At 55.6% G+C, this 21,462-nt stretch overlaps 1 protein-coding gene and 2 non-coding genes across 3 annotated transcripts; 1 reads left to right on the top strand and 2 right to left on the bottom strand.

The window, feature by feature from the left end:
* Nucleotides 1-310: 310 nt before the first annotated feature.
* Nucleotides 311-8,893, bottom strand: LOC121091377 (sodium/nucleoside cotransporter 2-like). The gene is made up of 17 exons (XM_040601048.1): nt 8,767-8,893; nt 8,600-8,694; nt 8,056-8,147; nt 7,421-7,610; nt 6,914-7,055; nt 6,006-6,119; nt 5,540-5,617; nt 5,089-5,169; nt 4,659-4,739; nt 4,395-4,520; nt 3,062-3,192; nt 2,708-2,876; nt 2,315-2,512; nt 1,785-1,866; nt 1,164-1,262; nt 592-703; nt 311-515 (listed from the first exon to the last, which is right to left on the bottom strand). Exons 1-17 carry the CDS (start codon nt 8,833-8,835, stop codon nt 392-394), a joined length of 1,983 nt encoding a protein of 660 aa, XP_040456982.1. The 5' UTR covers nt 8,836-8,893; the 3' UTR covers nt 311-391.
* A 2,560-nt stretch (nt 8,894-11,453) lies between these two features.
* On the top strand, nt 11,454-11,525 carry TRNAH-GUG. Its single transcript has one exon. It is a non-coding gene; the product is annotated as a tRNA-His (tRNA).
* Nucleotides 11,526-11,895: 370 nt separating this feature from the next.
* On the bottom strand, nt 11,896-11,967 carry TRNAH-GUG. Its single transcript has one exon. It is a non-coding gene; the product is annotated as a tRNA-His (tRNA).
* Nucleotides 11,968-21,462: the final 9,495 nt, after the last annotated feature.

The raw sequence follows: 21,462 nt of genomic DNA, 5'->3' as shown, positions 1-21,462 counted from the left end.
GCACCCCACAGGGTAGAAGAGGGGGGCTTGGCTGGACCCTAAAGCTGGGACCTGGTGGAGGCTTGGCTTGCGAGGGTCTGCAGTAGACACTGGCTATGGGAGCTGCTGTTGTGGGGTGCACCCCGAGCACAGCACCTCATGCCATGTGGGACAACTGCAGTCAGGGGCCTGAGGGCAAGTACATGGCGCTTTCCATGATTTATTTGGGAGCAGTTCCCTCATGTCCACAGGGCCAGCACTGAAGGGTGCTGGTTGCAAGGTGCATGTGGCTATCAGTCATCACTGGAGTGGAGAAGACTAAATGCACAGGTTTCTTGCTAGGTTTTTTTTTCCTGCCTTTGGGGCCAGGTCTAGCAAACCCTGGTGTTCCCAGGCAGCTGCCTGCACATTTCTAGGTTGTCCCTGCACAGGACGTGTGGTTGTAATGCCTGCAGCATTGCGTCAGGCACAGCATGCTGTCCCCCACACTGGCCCAGGCTCCTGTGAAGGAGAGTGTCCCGTTCACGAGCACCGAGCTGGAAGGAGAGAAGCATGGTAAGGATGAGCTGCTGTCCCAGCACCTGGTTCCCTGGGCAGGACCTTCACACTCACCTGGCAAAGAGCTGCTTGCAGCACGTGTACATGGTGTAGCTGGTAGAGCTGAAGTTGGCAGTACTGAGGAAGGTCACACAGTTGCCCACCTCCTTTGGCACATGAAGGAGACCTGGGGGACAAGGTCTCCTGGCTGGGGTTCTTCAGGGACCATGCATGCAAATCCCATGCCCTGAGCATGTTTGGAGGTCCTGTACCCCGCCCTGTTGCCAAATCCCATATGCCAGCTATGCTTCCTTGCAAATTCTGTACCTGGGACTGTGCTTGTGGGTCCCATGTGTCCATGTTCTGTTTGCAGGAGTGACCCCAGGGAACTGTGCAGTGGTCCAAAAGCTGCCCTTGATATGTCCCCAGCCCAGATGAGGATGAGGGGCCCCAGCAGAGTTACTGGGCTTGGGCAGCCACTGGCAAAGCCACGTGGGGAGAGCAGAGGGTTTGGAGGCTCTGGCAGAGTCATGGGGAGGGCAGGTCAGCCATCCTCATCCCTGCACCTGCATTTACAGGGATCTTCAGCCCTTTGCCTGTCCCTCTCTGGTTCTTTCCAGCCCTGCTGGCAGTGGGCCAGCACCTACCTGCCAGGCAGGCATTGAGCATGGAGACGCAGGCACCAGTCAGCAGGGCTCGCAGCACGATGGAGGCTAAGTCACCCTTGCGTTGGGGTGCCATGGAAGCTGCAAGGGCAAAGCAGAGACTGGGGTGAGTCAGAGTCTTGCTCTGGCTCTGTCCCAGGCTGGGGATGGGTAGGGATGTGTCCCGGGTCCCCAGCTGGCTCCGCCAGATAAGTGTCCTGCACACCCCAGCCTCTGGTGTCTAGGGGACATGGTGATCCCAGCCAGCACCCGGCATGCTGTCTGCCTGTCCTGGCAGTGGTGGGTGCTGGCAGAGCACTGTGCCCACCCTGCACCCATGGGTGATCAGCCAGAGCCCCCAGCACTCTCAGCACTGGAGTGTCTGCTCTGTGCCCCATGGCTGGGTAGTGTTTGGGCATGTGGGATGTGCATGTGCTCTTGCCCGTGGGTGCAGTGCAAAATCATCTGTCACCATGCAAATCCTGTTTCTTATCTGTGCATTGGCAGAGACCGAACATGGAGCTTGAGGGCAGCAAATTCCTCCTGCCCCAGCTGAGCCCTTGCTCCTTGGGCCCAGATCCCCCTGCATCATGCCCACACACCCAGAAAGCAGGTCACACTCACCTAGGCCTCCCAGCATGATCCCAATGGAGCTGAGGTTGGCAAATCCGCAGAGGGCAAAGGTGGCAATGCTCTCGGCTCTTTCCTGGAGGGCACAGCAGCAGGGGAAAGTTGCCTGCACCCAGAGCTGAGCACAATGTCATAGCTCCCAACCCAGACAGACGTGATGGAGATAGGACACCCCCACCCCCCCCACCTCCATCCTTTCTCCTTCAGCTGTTTTTGAGAGCGAGGATGCAGATGGTAGCTTGCTCCTGGGAGAGGCTGGGCTGAGGGGACAGGGAGCCCTGTAGCACCATGATCTGCCCCAGGGAGCAGGATAAATGGGAAAAGGCTTCACGGACACCTTCAGGATGATCCCATACCCAAAGTTAGTGACCATCCAAGTCTAGCTGGCCAGAGGTGCTCTCCCACCCCCAACACTGTGATCCCCCTGCCTGCCCACCACCTATTGGCCTAGCCGGGTCCCCATGCCCCATTTTTGTTGACTGCACCCCTGCCCTGGGCATGGCAGGGTGGCAGGTGCCCCTCACAGATATCCACTGCTTCCGGCTCCCGTCCCACTCCTCCAGGCCTGACAGACGGTTCTTCTTGTACGTGGCCAGCTGCTGGTATGCCACAAACTCGTTCAGGAAGATCTTGATCCCCAAGAGCTCGGCCACCAGTGGCGAGTCTGCCCAGTCTGCCCCCATGAGAAAGGCCACAGGCATGAGGACGTAGGAGCAGATCAGCTGGGGAAAGCATTCCAGAAAGGAGCAATTCAGAGCTGACCATCCACATAGCCGCCAGCTTGGACACCTCCTGCCAGCATTTGCCAAACGCCCGGCAAGGGTCTCTGCAGCCTACCAAGGCAGTGGGCAAAGGTGGAGATAGGTGGCGTGATGCAGGATCTGGCAGCCCAGACCATGGAGCTGCCCCGGGGGTACCTGGAAGGAGAGTCCCTCGATGTCTACCATCTCCCCAAACCAGTGCAGAGCAGTGTTGATGAACTCCAGCACCGCCAAGAAGGCGATGAGGTTGGCTGCAATGTTGGCCACAAGCCCCACAGAGGCGGCAGCTCCGTTGCTTGCAGCTTCCAAGATGTTCTGCTCTTCCCTGTGTGGATAAAGGCCCCAGTGGCATCCCCTGTGCAAGGTCAGCTCTCAGCCCATTGACGTCTGCACAGCACAGGTTCTCCCAACTTTGGGCCACCCACAATGTCCACTTGTGCCTCCATGGCTCCCCACACTGGCGGGACATGTGCAGCCCTCCGGCTCCACCATCCCTCTCCTCACACTCACCCGCTGGAGAGGTGGATGCTTGCTTTGCCCTTGAACTTGGACTCTTCCACTTCAGGGTAGACGAGTTTGGACATGGCAAGGGCACAGGGTGCAGCCATCACAGAGGCTGCGATCAGCGATGCCGCATCTATCTGCAACACACAGACCATTGGCTAGGGCACCTCTGCAAGGCTGACCCGTGTGACGTGTCACCCCAGGGCACCCCTGCACACAGCTGGCATTGGCCAGCAATGCTTGGAGCAGTTCAGGGCTCTCAGATTGCTCAGGCTGGAAAATTGCCTGGGTTTCCCATCTCAGCTGGCCACAGCACATAGGGCAGCTCACCTGGATGGAGACACTGGTGTTAGTCTCTCCTGCCATTTGACCTAATTGTGATGGTTCTTGTCCCTTCCCTGTCCCTTTTTATCAGCATCAGAGCAAGAGGTTGTGCAACATTGTGAACTTCTACCTGCTGATGAAGAGCCAAACCCAGTCTCACCCCTGCCCTGCCCCCCGAGTGGCAATGTCTCATTTCTCTGACCTTTTACCCTTGGCTCCCTGTTTAAGGAGACTAATTAATGTTTCAATAGCAGGAGCTCAGCCAGCAGGTCAAGGGGAAGGTTTATTCCCCATTACAGAGCACTGATGAGGCCATGTCTGGACACCGTGTCCAGGGCTGAGACACTGATGAATTGAAGAGGGCATTCCCGGGGGTGCCAAGGCGATGCTGGAGGATGGGACTTGTTTGGCTGGGAGAACAGAGGGGGGGGGGGGGGTTGTAGTTGCTGTTCCCAACTACTTAAAAGGAGATGGCAGGGAAGACTGCTTGGAGATGCCCAGTGAAAGGATGAGAATCAAAGCACAGTTTCAGTGGGGAAATTTGAGTTGGATATAAGGAAAAAACTGTTCTCCATGACCAAGGCACCTGTGGGGTGGACCGGAGAGGTGGGGGGAGATCTCCATCCGTGGGGATGTCCACCACCAGCCTGGACAAGGCCCTCTGCAGCCCCTTGGGCTTTGCTGTCACCTCACTTGGGCAAGAGGGCAGATCAGAGACCCCCAGAGGGTCCTTCCAGGCTCAATTACCTTGTGGTGAGATTTGCCCTGCTTGCTGTGCAGGGACATGTGGTGAGAGTCCCATGGCAGTGCATTCTACTGGGCAGGGCTCCAAGGCTCTGGCCTGGCCAGCAAAGGTGAGACTGGACGTGGAGGTACCCTGCCCTCACCCTGCTTATGGAAGGGCACCATGGGGCACCTGCTGGAGGTCTTCTCCCACCTGCAAGTCCAGGACAGTTCTTGCATGTCAGGACCCCATAGCAGGGAACACATGGCATACATCTGCTCAGGCACTCACCCCAAAGGATATGTAGGCACCCATCACACTGCCTGCAATGGTGGAAAAGCCACCAGTCATCACAGCGTGGATTTCTGAACGGGTCATGTCTGCAAGGTATGGGCGGATGAGCAGCGGGGCTTCAGTCTGCAAGAGAGAAACCCCTGTTGTCCTTAGATAGGGTAACACAGGGCTGCAGGTCCCCTGGGAAGGGAGAAGACCCTTCCTCCAGAGCAGGGTCAGCTGCAAAGGCTAAGGAGCTGGATCTCCTGCCCAGGACCTTACCTGTCCCACGAAGATGTTCCCTGCCACACTCAGGGTCTCAGTGGGTGTGGTGCCCATCGAAACCTGAAGCAGCCAAGAGATCTGGAGAAAGACAAGGCCACCATGCTCACAAAGGCTCCTGGCACCCAGCCACCCACCCCATGAAGCAGGGCACTGTTTGGCCCTCAAGCTGCAGAGAAGTGATCTTGGGAAGCACCCACAGACCAGGTAGCAACATCAACTCAAAGGCTGGGCTTTCTCAGGAGGACATGCAAGAAAGAGGGGGGTTGTGTCCATTCCTTAGATACGTCCTGTCTTGCAAGACAAATCGCCCCAAACTAGTACCATGCCAATTTTCCTGGGATTTCCCTCAGCCGATCATAGTAGTCGGAGAACGCAACAGGTTCTTTTCCTTTCCAGCACCATCCCAGAAACAGGTGTGAGGCCCTACCTTGACAATGAGCCACTGCATGACACCAAGGTAGTAGAGGATGGACATCACACAACTGAAGAAAACCACAATGGGCAGAGCCTGCAGGCAAGGCACCAGAGCACAGGGTTAAAGGAAAGCTGAGAAACACATCTCAGTATACCTGGGTACCAAGATGCTCTGTCCTGTGAGCATGGTGTGGTATTGCATAGCCAGATCACACTACCGGGGTGTCACAACACTGGGCCAGGCTGGAAGGAGGGACAGGGACCAGTGCAAACCCTCCATGGCATTGAGGAGGTTCATGGGTGGGTACAGAGCTGAGGGAGACCTATCCTTGAGCTGCTTGAGCTCTGCTGCAGCAATCCTGGCTGTGTTTAGCTCCATGCTCTCCAGGACCCAGCAAGGCAGCCAGAGCAGTATAAAGCCAGGCTCTGGCTCTCCCTGCCCATACTCCATTCCCCAAGCTGACCTGAAAGGCAAAGACTTCTTCAATGAGTGTGTTTCCAAAGACGAATCTGGAGCCAGCCGTGGTGTAGCCCAGGAAGAACTGCAAGTGGAGAAGTTACATGATAGGGTGGTGAGCTCCATCAGCTCTCTCCCTGACATCTCACTTCTACCTCACAGGGGGTCTGTACCCACAGCTCACTTCACTGCCCTGCCAGAGAATGACCCTCTGAAACCAAGGCTGGGGACACCGGTGGGCTGTCTCCAAGCCACAGGGCACTGCTCCAACCTGCAAGGGAGACTGCACCAAACGGTCTGGGCTGCAGAAAACCAGGAAAGAGCTGGCTTTTCTCCAGTCCCAAACAAAAATGTTTGTGAGTGTCGAGTCCCTGCAGCTTCTCCGCCTCATGCCACCCTCTGCCCTTCTTGCTGATCCCAGGGTGGTCTAAATGGAGGGTGCAAGCACAGGCTGGGGTGAGCAGATACAGTACCTGGATCTGGTCACCCAGCCACTGGAAGGCTTGAATGCCGGGGGTTGTTCGGAGGACCAAGAGTCCAAATAAGAACTCTAAGCCAAGACCCCAGAAAACAGCTCTCCAGGACACCTATGGGCCAAGAGCAGAATGGAGACTGAAATGTTAGCAAAGTCTAAAGACTTCCCTCTCTGGCTTCCTGCTCTTTCAACAGCTGCACATGGCAAACGCCATTACACTGTGCCCTCGGTGAGACTCATGGGGACACTAAAACAGAAAGTGTCACGGAAACCCACATAGTTCAGTGATAAGGAAGGTGAGTTGGTGAGACTCGGGAACTGGCTGGTGGAATGTACCCTGCCAGGCTCACCCAGGCAGAGATGAGCACAGAGACCTTCTGGTGGTTTGGCTGGTAGTACAGACCAGCTAGATCAAAACTTCTTATTCATTAACCCTTCGGGGGAGGCAAATGGAGGCATTACCCAAAATATTGAAGGAGGTTGGCTTGGAAGCCACTAGGACTTCAATCACTTCTGCCCAAGTCACCCAGGGCACCCAAAGCTCAGGCCCACCCTCCACCCACAGGCACCTGAAGTTCAGGCATGGGGCTGTTGCTGGGTCTTTGGGTATGACCCACTATGAGGGACATGGTAGAGAACAGGATGGAGGCGCTGTGGGGGAGCCATGGGCTGAGCAGTGGGAAGGAGAGCAGTGAGGTGGCTTGGGGCTCTGTCCACCTGACCAGCTTGGCTCCCCAGGCTGTGCCCAGCTCTGCCCAGGATGTCTACTGTGCTTCTGCTTCCTCCAGGGAGCTCCAGCAATGTGCAGTCAGGGGATGCCAGTGGGAAGGAAACACTTGCTCCCCTTTGCTGGATGGCCACCTCCTGCGAGAGGACCAATGGCCAAGCTACACCCGAAACACATACTTCACCATGGTGCTTGGAGCAGGCAAACAGGAACAGCACCAAAAAGCAGAAGCCAGCTAATGAGATGAGCTGCTCTGGATTTCCGGAGTTGTTCAAAGCCAGCCACGTAATCAGGCCTCCCAGGTGGGCCACAAACAGAAGCCTGCAAAGGAAATCACAGACTGTCACAGAGAGGATGTCACCATGGGGAGAGCAGCTCACGAAGGGTAGGAGCTAATTGTGTGGGAGATGCCACTGTAAGGTCCATGCATCTAAAGAAACCTGGGGCTTGGGCACAAACAAGGGGTGTGAACAGCCATTACGCTACAGAGGTAGAGTAGCAAGAGCTTTCTACCATGGCTTTTAAGTGATGCCCAGGCTGGGCCATGCCTCATCATTCATGAGGTACCTGCACAGCACTAGGGCATGTGCCCAATGCCACTGGCCATTGGTCATGCTGGCCGGGCAGCCATGGGAGAGGGGATGTGGGCACTGGGGGGGATCTGGTCCTGCTTTTTCCTGACTCACCATTTCAACCATGGCCAGAACTTATGGAAGCGTTTCCAAACAGAGCTGAGGAGCAGCAATACCTTTGCCCCACAGTGCTTCTTGAAGAGGTTCCAACAGATGAAGAAAACAACCACAGCAGTCATGACAACCAAGGCAAGGGCTCGCTGGAAATTGAGGCAACAGGCCGCAATAAAGTAGCACAGGTAGGCTGGAGAAGGCACATTGAGGGTCAGAAACATCAGGGCCATAGGGTCACGGATTCATAACACTATCTGGGGCCAACAGTGAGGTTCATTTCCTCCAAATGTCCTTCCCTGGCCACCCTTGAGTCCCATCTGTGCACGAGGAGGACTTGGGCAGCAGCACCCCAGCAGCCAGGCTCATTGGTGACAGCACTTTGGCTGTCTGGGAGCACATGGAGTGAGCAGAAAAGGCACAGCATACCCTTTGGGCAGGTGGAGAAAGGGAAGGAGGACAGTGAGGTGCAGGTAGTCCTCATGGACAGGAGTGGTGGGGTGAGGAGGTGACAGACGGTGGGGCTGGTGAGAGCAGATACAACCTCCACATGGGTGGCCATGCCCAGCACTTGGAGTCTGAGGGCACAGCCATCCAAAGGGATGTGGAGATGAGGCTTCAGTGCCAGAAGTCCTCACCTATTCCAAGAAGCCACAGGATGACTCTTCTCAACACCTTGGCATGAGCCTTGCAGAAGTGCTTTGCCTTGGATACCGGCTGTAGGGCCTTCCTGGGGAGAGTCATATGCCGGAGATGAGAGGCACAGAAGGTGGATTCCGAAGATCAACCCAACCGAGCCCAATTCAATGGAGCCAGACCACAACCATACCTCCCAGAGGGAGCCAGTGGCAGCAGCATGGTGGTGTGGGTGTGCCGTGGCCTCTAGCACCTCTGCTGCCCACTCCCAGGAGGAGTGGGCTGGCCTGTTATGGCAGGGGAGACCTCACCACACACCCCAGGCACCGTGAGTGGAGGCTTGCGCTAGGTGGCTGCTATGGGGATAGACACCTGCCACTGCCACCCTACAAAGCCATATGGAGCCATCAGGCACTGTCTCCCCTATGTGGTCAATACAACCCTATTCTGCTCCCAGATCAGGTTTGGCTCCAGGAAAATTGCTGGCCCAAGGATTGTAGACTTGCTACAGCCACTGGAAATACCCTACATAAGGGGTTATCCTACCTGCAGTAGGAGGAGAATCTCCCTTCCCCTTCTCTCCTCTCCTCTTCACTCTCACCACATGGACCATCACATTCCTCATAGAGTCTCTCCTCCCCCTGGAAAACACCATTAGCTGGAGCACCCTGAGCAGCTCCTGTACTCCAACTGGAGGGGCAGGAGGGACTTACCACGGAGCTGAAAGCTGGGTTATCAGCGCCCTTCTCAAGGTTGCCTAGGGTTATCTGGTTTTCTTCCATCTCCAGAAGTGCCACAGCTTCAATGCATTAGAGAAACAGCACTGTGAGGGTCCAGTGCTGGCTGGGGAAAGAAAGACAGGATCAGTTCTGGAAAGGATGGATGTCCAACCCCTATTTTCAGTTTTGGGTCTCCAAGAGGAGAATGTCCTTTGCGGTAGGGATTCAGAGCAGTTCCTGCACCAGCATATCAAGGGACCATCCCATGGGGTCCTCAAGCCATGGGGCTGGTGTGCTGACTTCCTTGTTCTCTGGGAAGGTCTTTGCTTTTCTGCACTTCAGAGGAATTACAGGAGAGGACTAGAGGCAGCAGGGAGAGCTGGTACTCCTCCAAGTTGGGCTGTGGCCACCAGCCTCCGTAAGCCCCTTTGCAAGTGGGATTTTGCAAAAAATAAATCTGGCTGCATGTCTCATCAAGAGCTGTTGGTGCAACCAATTAAGATAAGGAACAAAGTCCTTTCATGTTGGTAACAGTACAGTGCAGGAGCGATGGGTAGGAAGAAGTGGTAGTGTGCATGGGGACTGGTCCTAAAGGAGCATCATACTTGGAGAACTGGTTCAGCAAAGACAGAAGAATCAGTGCTATACCAGGCCAGGAACCCTTGGAGCATCCCACTTGGACACCCTATATCTGGAGAAGGATGAGAAAAGAGCAGAGAAGTTGCAGAGAAGGCAATGATTGACCATTGGACCACTTCTGTGTGAGGACAGAAGGAATAAGGGGTTGTCCTTGCTTTGGAGGAGAGTCGTAGAAGTCTGCATGGAGTGGGTGGAGATAGCAGGGTCATTGCCTGCTTCCTGCAGTGTGAGATCTAGGGTCCACTGAAGGAAGTGACCAAACCTTAAATGAAACGAGTGGGGGTGAGTTGTTTTAGAGAACATCCCTCTCAATGCAGGACCTCATGGCAGCTGAAGATGGTGGTGGGCTCCACAGGCTAGCGGAGCCACCAAGGGGGACCACTGAGGTGTGCCGGCCTGCAGTGTATCCCTGGGCTTGTGGCACCTCAGCAGCAAGGCGGGACCCACGGCCATGGTAGGAACCCAGGACCTTCTCCAGAGCTGTCAGCACTCCTGGTGCCCCCTGGAGCTCAGGGACCCCTCACCAAGACCCTGGCAGGGTTCAGGAGGATACCCCTCCCCAGGCCCACCACCATTTCAGGTACACCCCTCCGGGACCTCTCTGGGCTCAGCAACCCCTCCAGCACCCTCAACGCTCAGAGACCCCTCCAGGACCTCCCAGTGTGCTGGGACCCCCAGGGCTCCTGGCTCTCCCCATCCCTCCCCAGGATCCGTGCCCTCCAGGACCCTTTGGAAGTGGGGCCACATGGACAGACAGCTATCAGTGGGGCAGCAGGTGGATGCTTCCCACATGCCCACTCACCCTATCACGCCCCACGCTCCCCATGCCATGCCCCTTGCACCTTGCTGTCCCCTGTGGCCCCTCACAGCCTCGTGGTACGGTGTGGCTGCGTGCCCCTCTGCCTTCCCCACTGTATCCCTGCACCCCATGCCCTCACACCCCCACGTCCTCATGCCCCACAGCCTCATGCCCCCCACAGCTTCGTGCCCCCCACAGCCTCATGCCCCATGGCTCCCCCCGATGCTGGTGCCCGCTGGCCCCCCACACTCACCTGCCAGCTCCACCAGCTGCGCAGCTCCCTGCCTCGCACCCCAGTTACTGATTAACAGCTCAGTCCAAAGAGCTGGGTGGGCCCTGCAGGGCCGGAGCTGCCCTGGCTCCTCCCAGGGCTCACATCTGGGCACCCAGCTGCCATCAGGGCACACAGGGGAGCACGCTGGGCAGCCATGCAGGGCACTGTGCCACCCAAAAGAAGTTGCCCAAATTACTTCTACCCCCAGGTGAAATGAGCCTTGAGGGAAGACAGCAAAAGCAGAAATCCAACCTTTACCCTGCCCCAGGAAATGATTCCTGAAAAGAGTCGGGCACACGTGGCTGCCAAAGCTGTGGCAGTGCAAAGTCGCATCACCTGGTGCCTGAGCAGCGCCAGATGGACACAGGGCTGCAGGCAGCGAAAACGTCGGCTGCCAGCATGTGTCAGAAACCGTTTTTTCATGTGGGACAGTGGGAGTTGCATCCCCACATGCGTGCACCCAGCTGGTATCTCTCTTAGGGTTTTGTTGTTTGGTTTTGTTTTTTTTTCACAAGAAGCAGTGAAGCGATGTGGCTCTCAGGGTGCCAACACCAGGGATTAGCAGGAATTGGTTCAGAGATCGATTAATGATGCCACAGGATGCTCGGGATGGTCATGCAGCACATGCTGCCTGTACGCAAATGTCACTTCCCCGGTGCCCATGACCAGCATGTTCTCCCTGTGGGTTTTATCTAGTCCCATTGCATGGACAATGAGGAGCAAAACCCTGACTGTGGCTTGTGCGATGCTCATGTAAACCCACCCCTGCTTGGGCGAGGCTTCCCCAGCCTGCTGCGGCACCCCAGGGGTGCTCGTGCAAACACCCGCGGGACGCACAGGCCCGGGCACCGCTCGCTCGGTGCTGGGGCAAACGAGCACCACACAAAAGTGCGCAGCTCCGCACCGCAGCTGCTGCGTCAGCACTAAGAGCCGCCGGGCTGTAAGATCTTCCGGGAGCCTCGGTAGCGCGCCGTGATCGTATAGTGGTTAGTACTCTGCGTTGTGGCCGCAGCAACCTCGGTTCGAATCCGAGTCACGGCATCGCTCCGGCGGTACCACGGCATACGGGCTTCCGCTTTTACCTCTCCCGCGCCGTCTTTTTTATTTTATGGGTTTTATCTGATTTTATGGGGGTTTGTTTATTTTATTTTATTATTTCATTTAATTTCATTTATTTTATTATTTTCCCGTCGCTCCGTTACTTATCCCCCCCACCGCCCTGCAGAGTGCCCGGGCTGGGCGAGCCGGGCCCTGCAGCACCGCGCCCCGCCAGGACCCGGGAAAAAAATGTGAAATATGGGTGCAACGTGAAAAGAGATAAAGACTTAATGAAGTTGTCGTAAAAGTTAAAGGGAAAAAAAAAAAAGAGCAGAAAAATCAGAGCCCGTATGCCGTGGTACCGCCGGAGCGATGCCGTGACTCGGATTCGAACCGAGGTTGCTGCGGCCACAACGCAGAGTACTAACCACTATACGATCACGGCGCGCTACCTGGGCTCTGACTAACCAAGGCTGCGCGACAGCCCTTAGGGCTGACGTCGGCAGCTGTGGTGCAGGGTGGGACCAGGAGTGTGCGTTCCGCCTCCGTGAGGCCGTGTCTCCACGATGACGTAAGTGAGCGGCGACCCCCGCTGCCCTCCCGGCACCGGTGCCGGTACGCCTGCGTGGGGCGGCTTGCGGCCGTGGGGCCTGGGGTGCTCGGCCCCTCCCCCTCTGCCCCTGCCCCTCTCCCTCCTGCCCCCGGCCAGGGGCTGGGATCGCGCCCTGCGCCCGCCGCCCGGCCTCGTTACAGCCCGCTCCCGAGCCGGGCCCTGAAGCCGGGCCGGGTCCCTGCTCCAGTGCACGCCCGTCACCCCGCGCCCGGGCCTGGCCCCGACCCCAGCCACGCTGCTCACCCCACCCCAACCCCACCGCAGCCCCTGGCCCCAACCCCTCTGCGTCACCCCGACCCTCACCCCAGCCGTTATTTGAACTCTCTGTCACCCCTCTGCGAGCCCTGACACTCGCGCTGGCCTCGGCCCCATCCTACCCCAGCCCCGACCCTCAGACTCCAACCCTTCCCTCCCCACGCCAGCCGCACTGCGCCCCTAATCCAGCCCCCCTCGCTGCAACGACCCCCCCGGGTCTTCCTCAGGGAACAGGTCCTGCGGCATCGAGCCCGCCACGGTGGGGCCTGTGTGCCGAGAGGGACCAGCTGTGACAAGGCCCGTGGGGCCCGGAGCAGCGGCGGTACCGCTAGTGCTGCGGCTCCTCTTCCTGCTGAAGCACACATGAATAGTTAATGCCTGTTTGCCGTCACCACTGTCACCGGTTTTCACAGTGCTCCAAGTATTAAAGGCTCTTCTTTTCACAGATACACAACGAATTCAAAACACCTGGGATCAAAAGCATTTCTTTGTGTAAAATAGTCTTAGAGCAATCATGGCACTTCAAGGCACTCCGATGGCCCAGATGACTCATGCCTCACTGCTGCATCACAGGGAAGAGCTGGTCACAGAAACCTCTGCTCCTGTGTGCGCCATGAGCTCATCACTTGGCATTATATAGATGCACCTCTATGTGGTTTGCTTGCATGTGAGGGGTGCTGGAAGAGGCAGCGGTGTCCTGCAACCATGCCGGCTGTGCTGGGCGGAGGTACATCCCTGCACCACATCCCTTCTCCTGTATCTGCTGCAGCTGGTGAATCCTAAATCTAAAGAAGTCTTCCTGAGGCTTGGGACAAACCAGAGGAGGGCCCCATGCACCCTGATTACTCTGTGAAGTAATTACTTCTGCCACCCTGAGATCCTCATCTTCCTCGTATCCAACCCAAAAGAGCTCAGAGTGGTGGAGGAAGACAGAATGGCCTTTTGTGTCCTCCTGTTGTCTGCCTAAGCCCACCTCTTTCTTCCTTCAGCTTCTTTGCTGTTGACTTGCCCTGGACACCGGCGTGCACACTGGTCCTTCTAGCCACGGTGGGAACCTTTGCAATGGGAGATGCTTTCCACAACATCCAACCTGGCTGACCAGGAGGTGGCGGAGGAGGGGCTCTTTGGTGGTTATCTCTGAATGACCTGGATGTTGTGTGGGTTTTGGTGCTGTCCTTCTGCTTCCCTTGTCTACCCTCTAACAATCACAGTTTGTTTCTCCCATAGGGTCACAGAGACACTTCTGTTTTGCACCTGTGGCCATCTGTGTCCTCATGCTGGACACACAGCATCACTGTGTGTCTCCTTCCTGTGTTCAGGAAGTTTAACACCATCATCAACCACTTGGCTGCACCACGGAGAAAGACCTGAGCACCCAGACATCTGCAGGACAAGGGGCAGCTGAGCTGCAGAGGTGGGGTCATCACAATGCCTGAATCTCAAGGCACAAGCTTGTGGAGGGGGAGGTCCTTGAGCTGCCCTGTGCTTGTCCTCTTGTGCCTTCCTCCACGCTGAGCTGGTGGTGTCCCAATGCCACTGAGCCGGGCTGTGTCACTGGTGAAAGGATGAGCCCAGCTCAATGCTGACCTGCTCTCATGAGCAGTCCTGGACAATTGCTGCAATGGGTCAGCACAGCTGTGGTGGGGAAGAAGCACCCAAAAGAGAAGGTGGGACAGTGTGGAGATGTGGAGCACCTCTGGCAGGACATGCTGCCCATGCCTGGTGGGGATGGAGAACCTACAGTGACCAGGGGATGCCTCCCTGGGCACTTCCATGGGTAGGCAGAGTGGGAGCCCTGAGGTTGGTGTCCACCATGGTCTTGATCCCAGCTCTTGGCCTGGTGTGGTGCAGGGCTTATCTTTGCGTGGGTGCATGCTGGGTATGGCTCATGTGGTGCACATGGTGCAGGCTCCTCAGTGGGCAGGGAGAAGGCAGTGGGGCTTGTGCTTTGGATGCTCAGCAGACATTTCTGTAAGGGGGAAGCCAGCAGAATAACAATGATCTCAACTGCTGGAACAAGCATGACAGAGATAAATGCTGCGGCAATCAGGAGTTGGCCAAACATGGAAGTGAGCAGGGAGGTGGCAAACAGATATGGAGATAAGTGGCAGGGGCCTGGTGGGTGTGGAAGAGGAGGCATGAAGCTGCTGCTGCCCATCACTGGTGGTGGTGGCCCTGTCCCAGCACAGCTTCCTACCCATGGGCTGCCTTCCCCAACAGATTTTGGGTACAGCCATTCCTGATGAAATCGTGCCAGGTTGTCAGGGCTCTGAAAGCCCTTTGCTGTGTGGTTTTGTCCACAGGATGCTGCTGGTCTGGCCCAGATGGTTGGAACCTGCCAGGATGTGCTCACGTACGTGAAAGAAAAGGGATGAGCTTGTGGGGGCATTGGGGGACCATCCATCTGCTGGATGACCTGATCCCTTCAGGCTTTTCCCAGCCCCTGGGAAGGACAGCTGCTCCAGGCAGGCTCCTCTGCTCTACCCACCCTGCTCTATCCCTCAATGGCTTTTCTACAAGCCCTCTGATGCCTGTGGGTTGTGTTCAGTGGGATTTTAAAGGCACCTGCAATGTTGAAATGCCAGTGCAGCCAGACAGAGTGCTGCTGGGCCTAGACGTTGCCACTCTGTGGCACAAACATAAATCTTCCACCTGGTACAGGGACAAGAGCAATTCATCACTGCATGGCTGTCTCCACTGCTTTGCCCCTTGAGTGGCCTCTCCAGCTGTTCCCTCACTGGGACAGCCCCTGGCCACCTTTTCGCACCTCAAGGCGGCAGATGGGAGACAGGATGATCCCCGCTGCCTCTTCCTTTTGTCTCAGATCCCTAAAACAGCCCCAGGAGTAGTGCTGGTGCCTTGATAAGCAGGGCAGACGCCAGTGCTGCAAGGAGGTGCTCTGTGTTTTACTGGTGACAGGAAACTGCACTGACACAGGCCAGCATTGTCATCTCTGTGTATTCAGTTGCCATAAATTCAGCTTGCATTTGATCTGCTGCTGAAAGCCCACCTTACTTCCTAATGAAATCAGAACGACTCCACTGAGTTATACCATCTAGCTCAATATCCCATATTCCCATACTCACAGGCACTGCTGCGACAGTGCAGGATGCTTGTGCAAGAGCAGGCCAGGGAAGTGTCCTGGGGCTGGGATAATTTTGTAAGTGAAGGTTTAGGTGAGATCTGAGGGCAAAGGACAGCACATCTGAGTTGGGAGACAGTTGCAAGCAACCTGACACAGCCCTGTCCCCACCATCCACCTCCCCATCCTCTTCTAGCTCATGAGATATGTGCACCAAGGGCTGAAGGAGGAAGACTCAAGCATTTCTTGACATGAATGTTCAGCTGTGATGCTCTTGAGATGCTTTATGAGCCCACAACAGTGCATGAGACAGTCTTGGTTCTTCTAAAGCTTCAAAGGACATTTTCTAGTCTGCCAGCGCTATGTAGAGGAGGCAAACAGGCTACGATAGACTGATTTTCTGCTTGGTTATGTTTTAGGATCCCCCTTGCCTAGCCCCAACGTTCAGAGCAAGTCAAGGAAAGCGATGCCTAAAATGTATGGAGCAGGGATTCAGCAAAGCTCTTCTGTCTGACCTCCAGGGAGCACAAAGCCTGTAGCAGCCTCTTCAGCCCTTTCCTTGTGGGTCCAGCATCCAGCTGAAGACGGGATGCGATAAAAGCATCCTAGGGGAGAGTCAGCCACCCCACAGCCCATGCTCGTGTGTGCCCTGCCTTATTCCAGCTGCCCACCCAAGCTCTCACACTTCCTTTGTCTGCACCAGGAGCAGGAGCCTCCTCCAGCAGCAGGAATTTATAGCCTGCACAACCTACCTCTTAACTGCTCTTTGTGATGCTGAGTGGGCAGAAAACAGGCAGCTATCCTTGCTTCATTTTCTGCCTCCCATCCCTTTCGAAGACACACACTGGGTTGCTGGCAAAAGCACTTGCTCCACTCTGCATGGGGGTAACGGCCTCTGTTTTGCTCTTGTCCACTGTGCCCATTTTCCCAATGGTTGATGACAGCCCTATTAAGAGATACAAAGGGGATGTCAGGGGTGGTTCACAGCCCCTGGGCAATAGTGGCAAAAAAGCCAGTGAGAGTCTGTCTGGAGAAAGACTCAGCTATGTGAGGGTGGCCATTGCAGCAGGATTAATCATACCCACCATTAACACTTCCCTGGGATGCACAGGTCCCCTGCCAGCCCCAGAGCACAGGCCTCCAACCAGCACATCACTCTGATTGAGCTGCAAATGCTCCTGCCTCACAGTTCCCTCAGCCTCAGATCAATGAGTGCAGGCAGCTCCAATCAATTCCACTTTACCACTTGCTGTTGAGGTCAGATCCACACTCTCCCACCTGGTCCCACTTCCTTTGTTCATTCAGAGGAGGAATTCAGGCTTCCTATCTCACCTGGACACTGCTGTGCCCTTGCAGGGTCAAGCCCCTGGTAGAGGCAAATAATACCCTGCATATGCAGTGTTCCTCCCTGCCCTGCCCTGCCCTGCCCGCTGGAGGGCCAGCATCGAAAGGGTTGAATCTGTGCCACGGCTGGAGCCCTGAAAGCATCAGCCTGGCTAGGCGGAGTGTGAAAGTGGGTGCTTGGATGAGGCCATGAGATTTGCATGATATAATACAGCTGCTGCCACCAAGCCAGCATCTGTCATGAGGTTTCCCTGCCACAAGCCTGGTTTTGCTGGGGAAATACTGAAGGCAGCTGTAGAGAACTCCTGTGGCTTGGCTCCCCTGTCCCCACAGGCACCAAGTGTGGCTTCAGTTCTCCAGAGCCTGAGCCCATGTGAAACAATTTTATGGAAAAACAAAAATTACACCAAAAAGTTTGCATAGTGGCTGTTTGGAAGTTTCCCTCAAGCCCATACCTGGCATGTGTCAGTGAGAGAGGTGTTTCTCATGCTCTGTGTCAGTCCTGAAGTCATTTTTTTCTCATATCTGTCACCCAGCTCTCTCACCGGCTCATTTCCAGGGTGCTGCCCTTGGGTTTGTGGAAATGAAGTTCCCCACAGCTCTCCACACTTCATCAAGTGTTAATGAAATAACAGATCACACCAGAGAGCAGTTATGACACGCAGGGTCATGGATGTGCAGAGGGCTGTCAGCGCTGGGAGCAGAGGCAGAAATGTTGTTTGGTGTGGCTGAGGCAACAACTGATGTATTTGGCTCTGAGCTGGCAGATGTCTGTCAGTGAGCTGACATCTCTTCTTTTGGTCAGTTAGCATGTTATCAGCTGCATAATGATTTCTTTTGACAGAATGGTTGGGGAGCTACAAAAAGTGTCTGCAAGAATTTGCTCCATTTGGTAAACACACATGCTTTGGGCATATCCCATATGTCTGGACAGACAGGCATCTGAGTGGCCTGAACACATTTACAAAGCCCAGGTTGGCATCATGTCTGCAAGTGTTGATGCAGAAATGTCCTAGTTTGTGACTCCTGGGAGAGCCAACGTTCACATCATGTACAGGACTTGGTGTGAGCCCATGTTATCCGTGTTCCTCCGTGCCTTCCCCCAATTTATTGCTTGCCGCCTTTGTGCAACTCACTGCGGCAGGCTGGTGTGAGAGGAGGCTGCAGAGCATCTCGTGCAGAGCACCCCTTCCATGCTAGCCTGCTCCCTGCCCTCCCCAGGGCACCGGGCAGCGAGCTGGGCTGGGTGGGCATGAGGTCTCCATGCCATTTCCCTCCAGCCTGATGCAAACTGGGATATCTGGAAGGGATGAACAAACCTTGCAGCTCCTAAGTGCTATGGAGAAACCAGCAGGGGATGAGTAGCTTAGTGTGCAAACGAGGAAGAGGGATGTTTCCAGCCTGGGGATGGATTGCCAAATGAAAGCACGTTCGTGTGTGGTATATCTGGGAACAGCATCCCCCTGTATGCGGGCAGCTGCTGTGGCAAGAGCAGCCCATCTCACCCACTGCCCAGACTTTGATGGTCTCCTGGTGCAAATGTGTAGCAACATTTCCCCTGGGCACGATCCCTACCTCTAAGATCTGCAAGGCTCCTTGTGCCAGTCTGTATTTAGCAGTGCTTGATGGATTTCCTCCAGTGGATTTGTCTGGTCTTGTTCCTAAACCACATAGCATCTGCAGCAGCCCATGGCAGGGAGGGCTGCTGTGCGCCGAGTCACCTCCTCGTATTTATCCCTGATCTACCAGTCACTCCTCACCCTCCCCCAGCCACACAGCTCTCTGCCCCGGAAGCCTAGTTGTCTCTTTTCCATGACAAAGAGCCCTGGTCCATCACACTCGCCATGTGCAGAAACCTTTGATCATCCTGTTACCCTTCTCTGTGCATTTTCCAGTTCCACTGTATCCTTGGGATGGGGAGATCAGGATCACGAACAGGCCAGGACTGACCAAGGAATAGTGGCACCTCTGATGTCACCTCTACTTTTCCCTAACCCTTCCTATCAGTTTGGACAAGAGGTTTTGCAGTTCTGACCTCTGCTGAGTGCTGAGGGGATGTTTTCATGAACTGTCAGAGCTCCCAGTGTCAGACCCCATCACTTTAGACATGAAGCTGGGCTTGGTTTCCCCAAGTGTGTCACTTGCCTGACACTGGCTTTTGCCTCATTTTATTGCCAAATTGCTCAATCTCTGAAAGTCCTCCTGCAATTCTTAGCATTCATCTTCAGTATTCAGAATAATTTATTATTAGCAGATTTTGTCACTTCTCCACTGACCTCATCTCATCAAAGGATCTGCTTGTGGAAATGCAGGTGACCTCTCTCAGCTGGGATCACCCTCTGGTGCCTGCTGGCTCTTTCCAAGAAAGCCACTAACTTGGAAAAAAATTTACTGTAAGAGAGCTGTGTTGACTCTTTTCCAACATATCATATTTATCCATCTGTCCCCTAACGGTGCCAGGTTCCTACTCCTTATGCCAATTCTTGTTCATTTGCAGAGAACACGTGTCATTTATCAGTCTGGGGCTCCGTGGCTGCCTCCCGGGAAGCATTTTTGGTGTCACAGTTGCCACATCCCAGTTCTCACATCCCCTGCTGTACCTGGACCACAGGGGAGGTTGGGATGGCCCAGCAGATGTGACATCCTCCCAGTCCCCACTGTGCTGCACAGCAAGGCTCATACAGGGTGCTCCCAAGGAGGGAAGGGGCTGGAGTCACCACAGACATTTCTAAGCTCTTGGGGATGGCTTTTATTTTGAGCTGCAGAAGGAGTACCTGGAGATTCAAGGGGCTGCGGGCTTCCCGGCTGCAGGAGTAGCAGCCAACCTAGCACCTGACTTAGGTGGCAAGTGTCAAATGCTAAACTCAGCCCCCACATCACCTACAGGTGAATCATCTTCCTCAAGAGCACCTTCTCAAGTGCATGCAGGAACAAAGACCTTCTCTGAGTCACCAAAAGCTGCTGCCTGGGGGATGCTGGGCTGCATCCACACCACCCAGGGTTAAACTGGAGGGGAAGGTTTACTGGGATTATGTGGCCTGAGCCCTTCTAGACCCATGGAAGGTCTTGTTTCCTCTTCTTGGCCCAGCTGCCAAACAGGGCTCCTGTTCGCAGCACCAGGAGCACTCAGGGTAGCTGAAGCAGCTCCTGACACCCAGGCAGACGGATGAGGGCTGAGGATGCACGCAGCTCCATGCAGGGCTGGCAGGAGCCCAGAAGACGCTGCCGGGCTTTCTCTTCCCGGAGCATGCTCCAACCTGCCTCAAAAGTGTTTATCCAGGTGAGCAGCTACTGCTGCCTTTGGTGACAGGAAGGGCTGTGCTGTGAGCTCCAGCCCCGAGATTACAGAGAAGAGCTCCTGGACTCTCCACGGAGACTGGGAAGAGGGTGGGAGCAGAGCTCCCGGTACAGAGGTCCAGCCCCAGGCCCTTGCAGGCCACTGCAGAAGGCTTCCTGTCTCCCCTAGTCCCACAGGCCATAAAAGTGAGCCAAAAATAGCTTCTGTGCAGCCATGGGTTGTTCTGCTTCTGACTGAGGACTGTGTGTGCAGCAGCTCTGCCGCCTTCCTGCCCTCCCTCCTGGGGGCTCCATGGGCTGAGGGCAGCACAAGCAGCAAGTAGCCCCCAGGGCTGTGCATCCTGCTGCGGGGCTTCCCACTGCCACTGTGTGAGAGAGCAGCCAAAATGTGGAGTCTGGCACACCAGTGGCGCAGCGTGTGCTCCCTGATCCTCTCCTGTCTGCCAGTCCCACCCTGCGCCCCCCGCCAGTCCGTGCAGGAGCGATGCTACATGACAGCCATCTGTTACAGAGATTGGCTGGGACGCAGCAACTTGCAAGCAGAATGGCATCGTGGCTACAGTTGTGGTAGTGGGACCAGTCTCTAGGTGCACGCATCAAACCCGGGTCCCAATGTGCATCAGATAAGAGGGATATGAACAGTTGGGGACTGGAGCAACACCAGCTGTGGTGTGAGACACAGATGGGGCTTGGCTTTGGCAGTGTGAATGCAGAAATCTGTCGCTGCTTCTTCAAACCTGAAACGAACCGTTGTGAATGGAGGGATGTCGCTAGTGTCTCATCACAACTGCAGAAAAAAATGTAAGCAGCCTGTGCCTGTGCCGAGCAACACAGGGTGTAAGGAGCTCATTTGGTCTCCTCCTGGACTCCCCTTCAAAGCTCCCTAAGCACATGGAAGTCTCCTGATGGGGGCTCCAACCCCAGCTATGTTCTCCTCACCCTGCTGTCCCATGCTGCTGTCTAGGTGGTTTGGCCCAGGGAAACCAATATCCAGGGGTAGCTCAAATCTGAGGGCTTAGGTGGGTTCAGGGATCTTCTTCCTGATGTCCCTCCAGGCTCTGCTGAGGCCTCAGGTGAGAAGGGGATGCCCCACAGGACACAGATCAGAGAACAGGGCTACACTGGGTACTACTACCTGCCTTCCAAAAGGCCACAAAGGAATTTGGAAGAGAAACAGGCCCAGCAAATGGGGAGGAGCTGCTGGGGTCCTAGGTGGGCTCAGACCACAGTCCCTCTTTGATCCCCAGCATGGCCCTGGTGCAGCTGCCTCTTCCAGGAGGGAGCAATGGGAAGCATGTGACAGGATGGGATGGGATGGGAAGGATGAATCTCTGCAGTTCCTCTGGTAT

The sequence above is a fragment of the Falco naumanni genome, chromosome 7 (genome assembly GCF_017639655.2).
Source record: "Falco naumanni isolate bFalNau1 chromosome 7, bFalNau1.pat, whole genome shotgun sequence".
Classification (NCBI taxonomy): Eukaryota; Metazoa; Chordata; class Aves; order Falconiformes; family Falconidae; genus Falco; species Falco naumanni.
This window is presented reverse-complemented; position numbering and strand designations above follow the sequence as displayed.